Genomic DNA, 15,084 nt, shown 5'->3' on the forward strand with positions numbered 1-15,084 from the left:
TATTTAATAAATAATGTATTTAATTGTAAGCTACTAAATTTTTTAGAATAAATATTTCGAATTAAAGAGTATCGAGTAATATTGACAATGCAGTTATGATTCAGATTTACATCTGTGTGTATGTATGTGAGCGTGTTTAATTCCATCCATTAATGATGAACTAATTGAGATCACTTTGCATTCTCTGTGAGCATGTTAAATAAGTATTTTATTGACACAAAATGTTCACTTTAAGCTTTTAAAACCAAAATATAATTCTTAAAAAATAATACAGGTATGTGAGGGAAAATGGAGCAGATCATTGGTAACACATTTCTCTAAGTAACTGGTGCTAAGTGTTCCTTGTAAATTATGCCCTTTTTACTTTTTTTTTCTGCATCTGTTCATCACTATTCAGGTTTAAGTCTAAATATCATCCTGAAGAATGGGGTAAAAGACGAGCAGATCAGTTATCTGCACTGAAACGGCGTTTGGATGTCTTTAAAGAGCTTTTCCAAAAAGGATGGGTTGATGCTGTTAGTATAGATGTAGAAAAGTCTGATCAGATTATACGTTTACTTGATGCAGGTAAAGACCCAGTTTTTATTTTAACTTATGTTTAAGATGTTAAAGATATTCCTCTTAGTTATTTTGCTTAAAAGAATATTTTGGACCATGGCCAAGTTTTAGTATTTTAACCTTGGTGAAATGTTTTACTAGTTGAAAGAAATAATGTTAAAAATTTTAATTTGAGGAAGAATTAACATTGAAAAAATTCTAAAAAATAATATTAACACTAATATGTAACATAATATTCATTTATATTCACAACTAATTGTCTGAAATAAAACTATATCTGAAACAGATATACCTTGTACATTAGCCTGATAATCATTGAATATTTTTATGTTTGAAGTAGCTGCTATTGGTAAATTTACAATAAGCAATATTGAAATCAGATTTTACACATGTGTATCAGCAAAATACAATCACAATACTAATTTTGTCATGCACTGGCTAGCTTTACTTGTATACCATTATAAAAAGTTTTAATTACAACAATTACCTGTGCACTCCTTTTGGAAGTTTTATTAAGTTGTTAGAATATTCTGACAGTAAGATAAAATTTATATGACATAACTGCTAGGATTTTTAAAAACCAATTTTAGCATAAAGAACATCTTGTAAATAGAGAATAAATGTTTGTTTAAAACTGAAGTGAATATTAATTTTAACTTATAATTATAGGAACAGTTAATTCAAAAACACTATAGTAGCAAAATTGTGAAACTTGGCCCCAGTAGCACAGTGGTATGTCTACAGTGTTATGCTGCTAGAAACTGGGTTCATTACCTGTGGTGGGCCTCACATATAGCCTTTTCTGTAGCTTTGTGCTTAATACCAAATAACAACAATTGTGAAACTTGTTATTTTTAGTATTCTATAAAATCTCAAACCAGATGTAATTGTGTTTTTAGTATTTCAAAGGAGTTAGTCATTTATAAATCTTTTATATAGTTTTGGATGCTAATTGAGATGTATTGATTTTCTAGGAAAACAAATGCACAATTTTCTTTATTAACTTTTTAATAATTCAGTTGTCTGTTTCTTAGTTGTGATCAAGCTTGAGGGAGGTTCTGACAATGACTTGAAGGTTTTGGATGAACCTTATGAGGAAGAAGATAAACCCAAAGAACCAGAGCCTTTCATTTTGGGTGACAGGTAAGGATAAGCTTTCATTTTATAGTTGAAAATAATATTTGAACGTTTTTCTTTTCGTATGTGAGACAGGCAACACTGTCCTTAACAAGATATCTAAAAGTAAGCACTGTAGGTTTCCTGTAATTGATAAGTCAGGAAATACCTTAGAAAACATACTTAATAAGAAAACATTGGTTTAAGTTTTGTATTGGGTAGATAAATTATGAAATGCTATTATTGTGAAGGATTAATTGTCATCAAAATGTTTTGTTTTTGGAAGCAAGCTGCTCAAGTCTTTTCATTTAAACAAGGAAATTTAATACTTTGTAATGTAAATTAATATCATTACAAGTTGATGGTATATAATTTCACATTACAGCTTTTAGTTTTGCTTAAGTATAAACATTTCTAGATACTAAGTATAATATCATATGAAAAGTAGCCACAATCTCATGGATTCATTGCCCCATGTTTTAATAAATAAATTTGGAACAATATGGAATCTGAATACTGAATGTCAATGTCACATTGAAAATGGTCAACATTCCATGCTTTATTATTTTAGTAAATTAGGTTGAAAACAAAATATCAGTATAAAAGAAATGGTAGTAAATTATAATGTAAATAGTATTGCATATGATAAAAGCACCTGTTTTTTTAATGAAGAATTCAGTTGGGACCTGGATTATAATAAATTCTGAGGGAGTGTTGTGGTAATTACATTGCAAGAGTGTATTTACTACTAATGGTGTTGTATTACAATGTCATGTAAAGAGTAAGGAAGGAGTGATGATTCATTGTGTTACTTCATCTGCTAGCAGTAAAATAAACACAAGAAATATGTGTGAAAAAGTTAAAAGTAGAAACTTTCAAATAAACTGGTTTGGAACTTCATGGTTACTACTGAAGAGGATAGAACAGCATTGCTCATGTTTTTTTCAACCTTTAACATTTTATAATGGTTACAAGCTTGGTCATATTGAACCACCATATAGAACTAGGGTAGGGAAAATCACTGATAAGATACAAAGTTTTTCTCTTATTCATTTCTAAGATTTTGAGATTATGCAAATGAACAAAAGCATTTTTAACCTTGACATGATAATCACTCTGTGCTCATGGAAAAATTTATTTGAGAAACATTTATGATAAAAAAAATCTGACAAAAAATTTGTGTGTGTTAAAAAACCCTTATTGAGTAAAATTTAGATTGTATTTTTAGTTATAAACAATATTGGTAAACTATTTCTGAGATATGTACATCTTATTTGTGAGTGTTAGTTTAACATGCTTAATCTGATACTTGTATCTTATAGAAGATCCTCTGAACTAGATAAAGATAATTCAGGTTTTTGTACTTATTACAACTGTGTATAATGATATGAGCAAGTATTTTATTGTACTATATAATACAATTAAATGTGATAGACACTTATTTGTCTGTGTAAAAGTAAAATTGTGGGGACTCTGTTGATGAAGATGGATGTACAGTATTGTGGGGTAGACATGATGAGCAATGGCGTTCTCGTTAACCAGATGTTTTAACCATTTTAAACAACAACAACAAAAAAGACTTCATTTTTGACATTAGTATGTTATCTTTATTTGTATTATTTCATCAGTGTGTTGAAGGGTAAATGTGACCCATAAGACCACATTACATGCTTTCAGTCATTCATTGTCTGCAATTTTACAGGTGTGGTTCCTGTTGCATAGTCATAAATTTCAAGTTTTTATGAAATAGTGGTTTCACATAAGAAAATGTGTACTTACTAAATTATTTCCCTTTTTTATTAGCCATTTCACTGAGGTTGGACTGAATTTTTCTGAAACTTTGTAAATCTAGTGCAGTCAATTGATGCAATGAAGATTTGGGGAAATTTGGTTATATTAGAACATGAAATTTGTATAATTTGTAACAAAGTCAACTGTAAATCTATAAAGCTAATCCTAGGTGTAATATCAGTAGAAAATTAACACAAATTAAAAGATGTTTTATGTGAGTATTAGACCTGTTTCTTACATCAAACAGATGAGAGAGAGAGAGTATAGAAATGTTTGCAACTGACTAGGTGGTCTTTTATGGTAGGTTTATAAATTTATCATTCAGAATTTTGTCTAACCATTTAGTGTTATTAATTAAATTTAACTTCTGTCATTGTGAAATCATACAGAAAAGTGTTTGAATAACAGTTACAATAACTTCAGAGCATTTGCTAATATGACAAAATTTGTTTATTAAAATTAATACTTTAAAGAAACCAAGTCATGACAATATTTTGAAGTCAATAACATTTTTATGGCAGTTAATATAAGTATATGACCTCTTCTAATATGTGTGTAAGTACTGTTTGTTTATGAAACTATTAAAGAAGCTTTTATTTATATATTGTTATAGTGACATTAAAGAAGAGAAAGAAAAAGAAGAAAGGGATATTTCTAAGGTATGAGAACTATAGTCACAGTTTTTATATTTCATCAGTGATGGCTGTGCAGGTGTTACATTAAATTACCATCCATCTTGCTTCAGACTAAGGACTAATATTTAAACAAGTTTTGACATTGGATTTTATTACTAATAGAAAATAGTATCTTAAACAGTTATTCTGTTTATGTTTCATAAGTTATTATTGGAAAGTACGTTTTTTAGTCTGGGATAGTGATTCATTGATAAAGGGGTAATTAACTTCATCCATCTTTATTTTGTGAATGGTGATTATGTTGTGAACTTATTTCACCTAATAGTCCTTTATCAGCTGTCCTTATGTAATCTCGGACATTAATGTTTGAATAATCAACAGCTCATGAAATTATTTAGAAATATTTGCTTCATATAGAATGGTGTTTTAACAAGTTGTTAGTATATGAAATAAATTAAGAAATGTATATATATATATACTATTGTTCCAAGTGAGTTTAGGAGACCCACTATATAAACAAAATCGTTTGGTGGCAGGTTTTGATTAATGTAGTGAATTTAACTTTATCAAGTTTTATTTATGTTGTTTAATATTCATTAAAGCAAATGGATACGTTAAGTATTACTATCTCATTTTGAAGGTAATAATTTCCTACAAATTTTCACATGTTTGAGTTAAATGACAATTGACCTTTGTGTTAGCTGTCCAACATAGTAAAAAAAAAACTAAGATGTTTACAGCCATTACAGATGATCATCTCATCTGAACAGAAAGAACTACAGAAAAAAGCTAAGGAATATCTGAAGAACAAGCAGAAGAAGAGAACAGATGTAAGCAGAGCTTCTTATTTTTGTTGTGAAGTATTAGCTTGTTCGTAGTGTTAAGTAACTTGTTAAACACTTGAATCAGTAAAACAAATATTTCAACAGATTGAAACAAGAAATATATGATGACCTTTTAATAAAAAAAGACAAAATAAACGATAATAATAAAGATCTTAATGACTTGTGTTACTGTAGTTGGCTCTTGGGGTGGTAAAGTGTGTTGAATATTTTGTCAGAAATTTTAAACTTGTAAATAAAAAATTAGTTTTTATTGCTGATGTAACAAACATTTTTTTCTCACAGTATTTATTTTTCTATGTGTAACTTCATTTCTGGAGAACAGTTAAATTATTAATATCTAGATGAACGTTTGTTACATATGGGAGAAGTTTTGAATACTATTAAAACTGGGTTCTATCATCATCCTCAGGAAAAGAAAAGGAAACGGTCACTTGACTCTTACAGTTTTGATGAAGATGAGGAAGATAGCAGTGAAGAAACAGGAACTGAATCAGAACCAGCCCCACCAGGTTTGTTCGGCTGTTTTATTTTTGTAGTAGAACAATTGAAATGATTGTAGTGTCTCTTTCATAATTTATTTTCATAACTACTATTTTTTATGTTAATGTGGAAACCTTAAATCAGTTATATAACTTTTATTATTAACATTACTTTTAACATGTAAGTTTTAAAAACAAACATACTAGCTTGAACAGTTAGGGTTTTTTAAAATCCTCTGTTTTATGCCAGGTCTTGAAGATGAAACTGGTGCAGAAGAGGGAGACACCAAGGCTAAACCAAAGAAGAAGAAAACAAAAAAAAAAGTAGGTCCCAAATACAGTTCTGAGAGCAGTTTAAGTAAAGATGAGTGTGAAGATGAGTTGGAAGAGAATGAAAAAAGAGTGGAAACTCCAGATGACAAACAAGGTAGTCCTGAAACAGAACAAATTGAGGATAACCAAGATAACGATAAAAACGAAGATGGAAGTTTAAATGAAGGTAAATTCTTCAGTTGGACGACAGAGATAAAGCATAAGCTTATGATTGTAGGCTGTGTTAAATTTCTTATAAGATTTCTTTCTGTTGCTTGTCATTTAGATTTTTATTGTGCAGTAAAATGCAGGCTGTCAGTATAATATTGAAGGTATTTTTTCTATAACATTAATATTTTCTTGATTCAGTTAATATTCTAAAATGTTAGAACTATTCTAAAACCTTGTGAGCCTAAAGCAAGGAGCATGCTATAATATGTCAGCCACACTATATCTATCATATCCAGTGCAAACAATGTTGCCTTTTACTCAGTACTAGGGTATAAGGTTGGCTGTGGAACAATAAACACAGTAGTGGTCTAGATTCTAGTTATGTCATCAGTTGCATGAACAACAGTTGTTATTGTGTGAACTGCATTAAGTTAGTGGAGTGTATTATCATTTTTATATGTCATTTACAGTCATCGTAATTAATTTTATTTCAAATACAAGTTACTTCCTAATGTTGGTATTATTATTATTAATATTACTGTTAAACATCCAAGTCAGCAAATTAATATTCTTGTTCTCAGGATGGGTCAGACAACCACAGTGCCAACTAGAGAAAACTTTTTTACTTCTAAGAATTTGTAAGTGAGTGAAACCAAAGAGTAATTTATATAAATATGTCAGTCACACATTGAGTTTCCCATAAAGTAACTAGCAGCATGAGAAAAGTTAATGAACTAAAGTGCTAATTAATAGTCAGGCTTATCAGGCTGACTGCACTACAACAGAAACAGTAGAGGTAAAGATGTTATCTGTTATCAATTGCATGAACATTAACTACTGTTGTGTGAACTAGGAAGGAAAAGAAGGAAATTATGTAATTGGATATCAAGCTTATAGAAGCAAAAAAAATGATTTAAGCCTTAAAAAAGGGATTCAGTCAATAGATGTGTGGAAGTTGAACTCCAAAACCATATTTTCTTTTCCAAGTTATTTCTCAGGAGAACATTTAATTAATGTCAGAACTTGCTATTTTGGCTGGACTTCCATCATCCAGAAGACTGTAGGAAAGCACTGTAAATCTGTCATTGAATTTCTATTATTTTATACAAAGAGAAGTTTAAAAAAACTTTTGGTTAGCCTAACAGATAAGTTTTGGTGCTAAATAAAACATCTCTTTTGGGCAATGACATGTGAAAGATATAAATTTGAAAGACTGTTTCTACACACACGTTTTGTTTGGAATCTATAAGAATGTGATTAAGAGAAGTATTAAGAATATCTACAGTATGTTTTAATGTTTTATCAAATTTCTTAGGTCTAAAGATAATGGTTATTTTAATGCTGATAAAATGTAAAAATAATTTTCAAGAAATGAGAAAATATAAATGGTTACATTTAAAGGTATTATGTGTTAGGCTTCAAAATTTTGGCATCTAATTGCTGTTGACCTGCCTGTATGCTATTACTTTTATAAATGTTCTTCAGCTGAATTCAAGCTCCACAACAAGTGGATGAACATCATCCACAACAATCTGAAGCTGTGTGCAGTCTTTTGACACATCTTGGTAATGTGTGCTTACTATTGGATAATATAAATTGCCTTAAAGAAACTAAAGGCTTTAAGAGGAAAAAAATGAAAGACAAATATACTCAAAATCCATAATTTTATGACTAAAAAGTTTATTGGTTTAATGTTCTTAATGCTATATCTTGCAGAATTTTATTACAGTCTAGAAAGGTAAAGGTGGTGTTTGGTTGACACAACAGTTTTTGATAATTTGTAAACAACATAATCTCAACAAAAAATAAAATAATTATTGCAGTGTGCTATAATGTTGCCCAATACAATACAAAGTTTAAAAGAAACAGTTTATTTAGGTTTTGTTAACATCTTTGTACTCCTACAAAACAATAATTATTGGGGTCATTCCATGTCAAATTATCCAGGGGGCTGCAGATGACCCTATAGAATGCCTTGAAAAAATGCACATGTGCTCATCTACCCATATAATGAAAAATCACCAAAGATCAATATCTCTAATAGTTTCTGATTTATAACCCTGTAAAATTTAGTTAATTTTTTTTTTTTTTTGGCAAATACATTTTCGGGCAACCTCGGCTGCTTAAAGCTGCAAGAGTAATGGTGGTAGAAGGCTGCAATTTGCTACACTGACTGAATTAATCTCATAGAATTGAAAAATGTTCTCAAACTAAGTTTATCTCTCTTAGGATTTGCATAGTGAGGCTGTAAAATCACCTGAAAACCCAAAGTTGTAAAAAAATATTGGTTTATATAATAAGCCATAGCTCTAAGTCTTAATATGATACAAAGCTGATTTTTGTTTTCTACTTTCCTATAATATCAGTTGATAAATCAGCAGTTGTTGTAATTAAATGTCTGTTAGATCTCCTGTAAAAAAAATTAGCTGCATGCAACTTTTTATGAGTTAGCTAAAAATAGCCCTACTTCAGGCCACAGTTTGACCATGTCACCAGTTATTCAGCCTTTTCAGATTTTTACCTTATATTCTTACATCTATGAATATGATCTACAAAAAAAATCAGGATGGTGTTCAACCTACTTTTTGAGTTATAATTTTTAAAATATCCTCTAACCATACATATGTTATTTAAAAAAAATTCAGTTCAGGTGTGTTACTGTGTGTAAATATATCCATACAATTTTGAAAAATACCTGTCAGAATGTTATGAATCCCACTGAAATATTCTAACCAGCCTTTCACAATGTTAAATAATGAAATTGTAAGAAACAAGAAAGAATTAATTCATTTCTGAACAAGTTTATTGGCATAGTTAGTTAGCTCACATGGCAATGCAATTATATTGTGTATGCATTACAGTTATGGAGATATGGCTGAGTTTAAAATTCATGATATAATAAATACAAAGGTAAATCAGACACAAAAAACACAGTGCTACAACAGGGGATAACTGAGAAAGATTATAGTCACACCAAACTGCAATAATCATGACAATGAAATATTTCAAAAACTGCTTTGGCAATAAATTAGCCTCAACAACAACAAATAAACATGGCTTTGTTCAGACAGCTTAAATAAATTTCTGAAATTCGAGTTTGATTATGTTGAGGTCACTTTGACTTAGAACATAGTGGCGAGCACTACTGCCTTGCATGGTAGGTGCATTTATCCGACAAATAATATGTTGGAAAGGAACCCAGCTTTCATCTTTACGTGACTTTGCAGGCCATGAGAACAGTTCATTTCTTCATAAATGACACCAACACATCGGAATGTTTATCTGATCTATCGTTTATGTTTCCCACATACCATTCATGATCCTATATGCATGCCACATATTTCCCTGGCTGATAATTGTCATTACTATCATTAGACCCTATTTGAGCTGCTGCAGCATCACTTTCACTGCTACTACCAACAGTTACAACTGTGTACACATCATCATCTGACAGCCTTCTCATATACAATTTGTTGGTAGAATAAAGCTATGATGTGACCTAATACCTGACACAGTTTTGCATTTTTCATAGTGCTCAAGTATATCAAACTTTACACAATTCTGCAGGACTGATTCCTGATTGACAAGAAAGAACTGAATGCCCTGAATGTGGCCCTTTGCCCAATGGTACATATCAGAGACACTTAAAATTTGATAATTTATTATTTTACACAACCTCAAATTTTTTGAAGATCATGTTCAGAGATGTAAGAATATATGGTAAAGGCTGATTAGAATATTTCAATGGGATTCATAAATATTTCAAAATTGTATGGATATATTTGCACACAGTAACACACCTGAATTCAAGTTTGTTTTTTTCAAGTAAACAACATATGGTCAGAGGATATTTTAAAAAATTATAACTCAAATAGTAAGTTGAACCATCCTGAATTTTTTTTGTAGATCATATTCAGAGATGTTAAGAATATACGGTAAAAATCTGAAAAGGCTGAATAACTGGTGAGATAGTCAAACTGTGACCTGAACTAGGGCTATTTTTAGCTAAATCATAAAAAGTTGCATGCAACTAAATTTTTTTACAGGAGATTTAACAGACTTTTAATTACAACAATTGCTGATTTATCAACTGATATGTTATAGGAAAGTAGAAAACAAAATTCAGCTTTGTATCATATTAAGTCTTAGAGCTATGGCTTATTAAATAAACCAATGTTTTTTACGATTTTGGGTTTTCAGGTGATTTTACAGCATCACTCTGAAAATCCCAAGAGAGATAAAGTTGGTTTGAGACCATTTTTGAATTCTGTGAGATTAATGTAGTCAGTGTAGCAAATTGCAGTCTTCTACCACCATTACTCTTGCAGCCAAAGTTGCCTGAAAATGTATTCACTAAAAAAAACACAAAAAAAAACTAAATTTTATAGGGCTATAAATCAGAAACTATTAGAGATATTGATCTAATCTGTGGTGATTTTTCATTATATGGGTAGACGAGCACATGTGAATTTTTTCAAGGCATTCTGACGGGGTCACCTGGAAATTTTTCCAAAATCTGGATGATTTGACATGGAATGATCCATTGGTATTATTGTTTACCATTGTGAAAAGTAACTTGTGTTTTGAATTATTGGTTTTCTTTATGTATTTATCTTGTACTCCTATTAAATTATACAAAGTTACATTATTTTACTACACATGTGAGGGAGAGTACATTATAGGAACATTATTTTAACTGAGTGATAATGTCTTACATACATTATACCTTTATTTGAAATGAAAAACTTATTAGCCAAGGTGAAGTTTGTAACTAGGTAAACAAGTTAAATAGTTTATTGAAGCATGTATTTAACATTAGTAGGGCATGCTGTATGGACTCTGAAATTTGTGGAATAGTGAAGGTAATGATGTTTTTTATTGTGGTAGATATCTCTGTGGTATCTGATTTTTCATTATATTTTGAAATTTGTACTTCATAGTTGTAAACATTAACTGAGCCATGAGCAAGATAGATAATATTAGAATGTGAAGATATGTGATATTTATACAGAAGAAGAGGAGAAGAAACCTGAAGATGAAGTGAAGTGCAAAAAAGATGAACCACCAAAGGATGATGGACTTTCAAAACCAAGACCCCTTCATAAAACTTGTTCCATTTTCCTTAGAAACTTGGCTCCTACAATAACGAAGCAAGAAGTAGAAGCTGTGAGTGATATATTGCTTAAAATCTAGTCTTTTTTCTTTTCTTTTCTAACTATTTGCAAGCATTGCATAATTATTCAAACATAGTAAGTTAAATTAGTCATTGTTATTCAAGATTTCTGCTTAATGAGAGTAATATGAAGTTGCTTGTTGTTGTAGTAATAAATACAGAACAAATGAAAAGATGATTGCTATAGATTTTTGATGAACTTGTAACTACTGTGCTTAAACTGTAGAGAATAAAAATATTTTTCACTTCAGATAACAATTATATAGAGTTAACAGTTGGATACAAAAGTTGTAATAATCTTTTTTTTTTTTAGATGAGTTAACTACTTGTATTTATGTTGATATTAAGTTTAATATTCTGTTTGGGTGTCTGCTTTAATTTTGACTGATTTGTAGTAAACAAAAGAACACAGATTAAAAAGCATATTAAGTGACAGTTAATAGTTTTCAAACTTTCAGTTTTTCAGATAAAAAATATTTTTCAGGAGACTGGAAATGATACAAGTTATACATTATGTTATCTTGGAAGTTAAGTGTGAAACTGTACATTAATTTTAAGGGCTGAAATATAAACTCAATTTTGGAAGATCTGTGAATAATCTGTGGCAGTCATTTTTTGTTACTTTACACCCATGAGGTTATTTGTTTTGAGTAGGTGGAAGTAGTACAGAGGGATATATATAAAATATGTGATATGTAAACTCCACAGTCTATATTACTGTTACCAGTGGCTCTCCACCTTGTTATTAGAATCTAGGTATCACATTCAATGCACCTGATGTGTAATGTAACTGCACAGATGACATTTCTTATAAACATTTGGAGAAGCGTGTGGATGTGACTTATTTTTTACACCTAATTCTGTATATATTATATTATATTATACTATATATTATCTAGCTGCAGTGGGCCACTGTGTTCCAAGATTGCTTCCAATGACAAATATCTTTCATTTTGCTACATCTAATGTGTAACTGGTTTTGGAGTATCCTACTTTTTACCTTTCCAGAATCCCATCTTTCACTGCTTTAGTAACAAGGCTCGGTACTAAAGCTGTTCGTCTCTTTGAAATACAACAATGTAATGCTTAGTATCTTTTGATAATTGGGAGTAGAAAAGCTTCACATTGGACAATCCCATAACTGCAACCTGTGTGGTCAGTTTCACATGTCATCTGAACTTGCAAAAATCAACACACGTCAACTGAATTCCATCATCAGGGTTCTGATTTATAACCTTTGTTATAGGGTATGCTAGTTACTGTGTGATTTGGTATACAAATAGTTATTAAATCTTTCTATTACAAAATCTGGTTGAAATGAGTGTTGAATGATGCTTAATGTGGTAGTGATGTTTTTATTTTTGCCCTCACTGTTAAGTCAGTACAATGAAATTAAATATTTTATTTCTGTATCACGTCTTTATACTTAAACTATCTACTGATATTAGATAAGTGTGTACGTAGTCTGTTGAGTTTTAAGTGGTTTTCTAAACTATTTCTGCATCACATTGCTTGTACATACGTCACATTGCTTGTACATACATAAATCTGTTGGTTACCAGAGCTTTTAATAATAAGAAAAAAACATAAAGTTACTCAGTATGTTCTGATATGTAGACAGTATATAAACATGTCAGATAAACACTGACAGAAATTTAAATACTATATTTTTATTTTGAGATTAGGTTTATCTTTCAGCATATTTGTTAACATTGCCCAGTACTTGGTGAACTTACATGTAAGGAGTGAGTGTTATCATGAAATATTTGTGGATAATTTTTGAAACTTCAACTGGTTTTGCAGTCTTCTTATAAATGAAAAGTAAGTCAGGGGTTTGGAAAAGAAGGTGGACTATGTAGTAAAGGTTAATTTGATTTTAGAAATTGTTATTTCAATTGGTTTAGTAAGCATATCACAAACTTTACTATAAAAAAATGAATGTTTTACTTAATGACACCAATTTCCTTTTGAAAATATATGGCAACATAAAAGAGAAGACACACAGTATTGATATTTAATAAATAAATTTTATAATAGAACACACTATCAGCCTTTTACAGCATGGATGCTGCTTTTTAGTTCATAAATTAACCTTGAAGAAAATGTACATCTATATTTAGTGTGGCTGTAGAGTTGCTGACAACTTTGATACACTTTTGTATTCATAGGGTAAATTTTCTATTCTTCATGTCAAGCGATTATTGGAAAATTCTTAAAAAGTAACCGTAGTCTAATCATCCTGTTTTTCTCCTTGGTAATAAATACTATTCATCATATAATTTATCAATGATACGTATTAGTGTATTGTATTATTGCTGTGCAGAAAAGTGACCATTCCATTTGAAAAGCACTGCCTCATGTGGCTATCTTCATTGGCTTTGATTATTATGGGGACTCTTGGGCTCCAGTAAATTTGACTGAACTACTAAAACTACTACTGTTGTACAGAAAGTTTATTTTTTACTTTTCTCTGATGTTACAGGCATATATAGATTTAAAGAGAGTTGTTTTGACTGATTAGATCTTAAAAGTATCAGTAGTCCAAACAGTTTATATAATGAGTATTGTCTTTTCTATTAATATTGTTACAGATGTGCAGAAGGTACCCAGGTTTCCTACGTGTGGCTATTGCAGATCCACAGCCTGATCGGCGTTTCTTTAGGAGGGGGTGGGTAACATTTGAGAGGTCAGTGAATATCAAAGAAATCTGCTGGAATCTCAACAACATTCGGGTTAGTTGAAGCAGTGACTTAGCATTTTAATACAAATTGAACTCTGTAGTTTAAAAATTTTTGCATTTGTTTTGCCTTAAGCAATGTAATGAGTTCTAAAATTAAATCATTTATGATTTTAGTTTTGAAATTGGTTTAGTTACTGATAATACAAGAATAAATGTAATAATTACTTAATATTTACCTTCTGATATTTGTTGTGGTCTTTACAAAAGAAACATTTATAAACTATTAACAGCTTCGTGACTGTGAATTGGGGGCTATTGTTAACCGAGATCTAAGTAGAAGGATTCGTTCTGTGAATGGAATAGCTTCTCATAAGCAAGTGGTTCGATCAGACATCAAGCTGGCTGCCAGGATCATCCAGAACTTGGATAGTCAGAGAAACTTATGGGATGAAGGGGAACTGAAAGAAGAGCCTGAAAAGCCAGTGTGTATTACATGTTTATTTCACTATCCATAATTGTTACCTATGTAAGTGAAATAAAATTGGTGGTTTAAAGTTTAACTGAAAAACTGTTAACTGATAACATAAAAGAAATAAATGGTCTGTAAGACTAATATACCATGTTCTAAATATTTCTGCAAAGAAGGGGTTTTGTTAATGTTCCCCATGGCTTTTTCTTATTCTTATAATGGAGATACACAACTATATTGTATGAAATTAAAAACTTTAAATGGTATCTAATTTATGTTTTAAAATATTTTTATAATTTCATTCAGTTTCCCTTATATTTGTAAAGTTTATAAATTTTCCCAAAAAACATTTTCATTTCGAATTTCAATTTTTATTTGATCAGAAAGTGTCATTTTATATATATCCAATCACTTTTTGTTTTGTTTTTTGTTGTTGTTTTTTATTTATGAATTTGTGCTAGTACTTTGCAGTTTAGTACACATTTTACTTGCAACTATAAATTATACAAAGCAGCATCGAAAAAACTGACAAGATTTATCTGTTATGTTAGATCACGTCTTTCAATTGACAACTTTGTTTGACTAGGCATCATGATTTTTGTCTTTAGTGTTCTGAAGAGTAAAATCAGTTTATATTCAATAAACATGATTTGTTAATAATGAGTGTCACATATCATACTTGTTAATTAATTAACATATTGTGACATGAACAAAATATATGTTAAATAATGCTAAAGTATTAATTCTAACTTTCTGAGTAAATATTTATGAAATAGAATCATAATTTTTATTTTACTTAATTTTCAAAATTTGATAAATTTGCACTCAATACCTGAAAGGCACTCTCTACATGTA

At 30.0% G+C, this 15,084-nt stretch overlaps 1 protein-coding gene across 13 annotated transcripts in view; it reads left to right on the top strand.

Moving 5' to 3' along the window:
* Ars2 (arsenic resistance protein 2) overlaps nucleotides 1–15,084 on the top strand; it is a 50,984-nt gene that overhangs the window by 25,821 nt on the left and 10,079 nt on the right. For 6 of the 13 annotated variants that reach the window (XM_076498881.1, XM_076498878.1, XM_076498883.1 and 3 more), the window contains 9 exons: nucleotides 398–567; nucleotides 1,593–1,701; nucleotides 4,079–4,124; nucleotides 4,841–4,930; nucleotides 5,355–5,454; nucleotides 5,675–5,923; nucleotides 10,919–11,073; nucleotides 13,672–13,812; nucleotides 14,051–14,242. In XM_076498881.1, the coding sequence (XP_076354996.1) occupies nucleotides 398–567; nucleotides 1,593–1,701; nucleotides 4,079–4,124; nucleotides 4,841–4,930; nucleotides 5,355–5,454; nucleotides 5,675–5,923; nucleotides 10,919–11,073; nucleotides 13,672–13,812; nucleotides 14,051–14,242 (1,252 nt within the window). The remainder of the gene's footprint in view (nucleotides 1–397; nucleotides 568–1,592; nucleotides 1,702–4,078; nucleotides 4,125–4,840; nucleotides 4,931–5,354; nucleotides 5,455–5,674; nucleotides 5,924–10,918; nucleotides 11,074–13,671; nucleotides 13,813–14,050; nucleotides 14,243–15,084) is intronic. The other 7 variants (XM_076498882.1, XM_076498887.1, XM_076498888.1 and 4 more) reach the window with 3 other exon arrangements.

The sequence above is a fragment of the Tachypleus tridentatus genome, chromosome 4 (genome assembly GCF_004210375.1).
Source record: "Tachypleus tridentatus isolate NWPU-2018 chromosome 4, ASM421037v1, whole genome shotgun sequence".
NCBI lineage: Eukaryota > Metazoa > Arthropoda > Merostomata > Xiphosura > Limulidae > Tachypleus > Tachypleus tridentatus.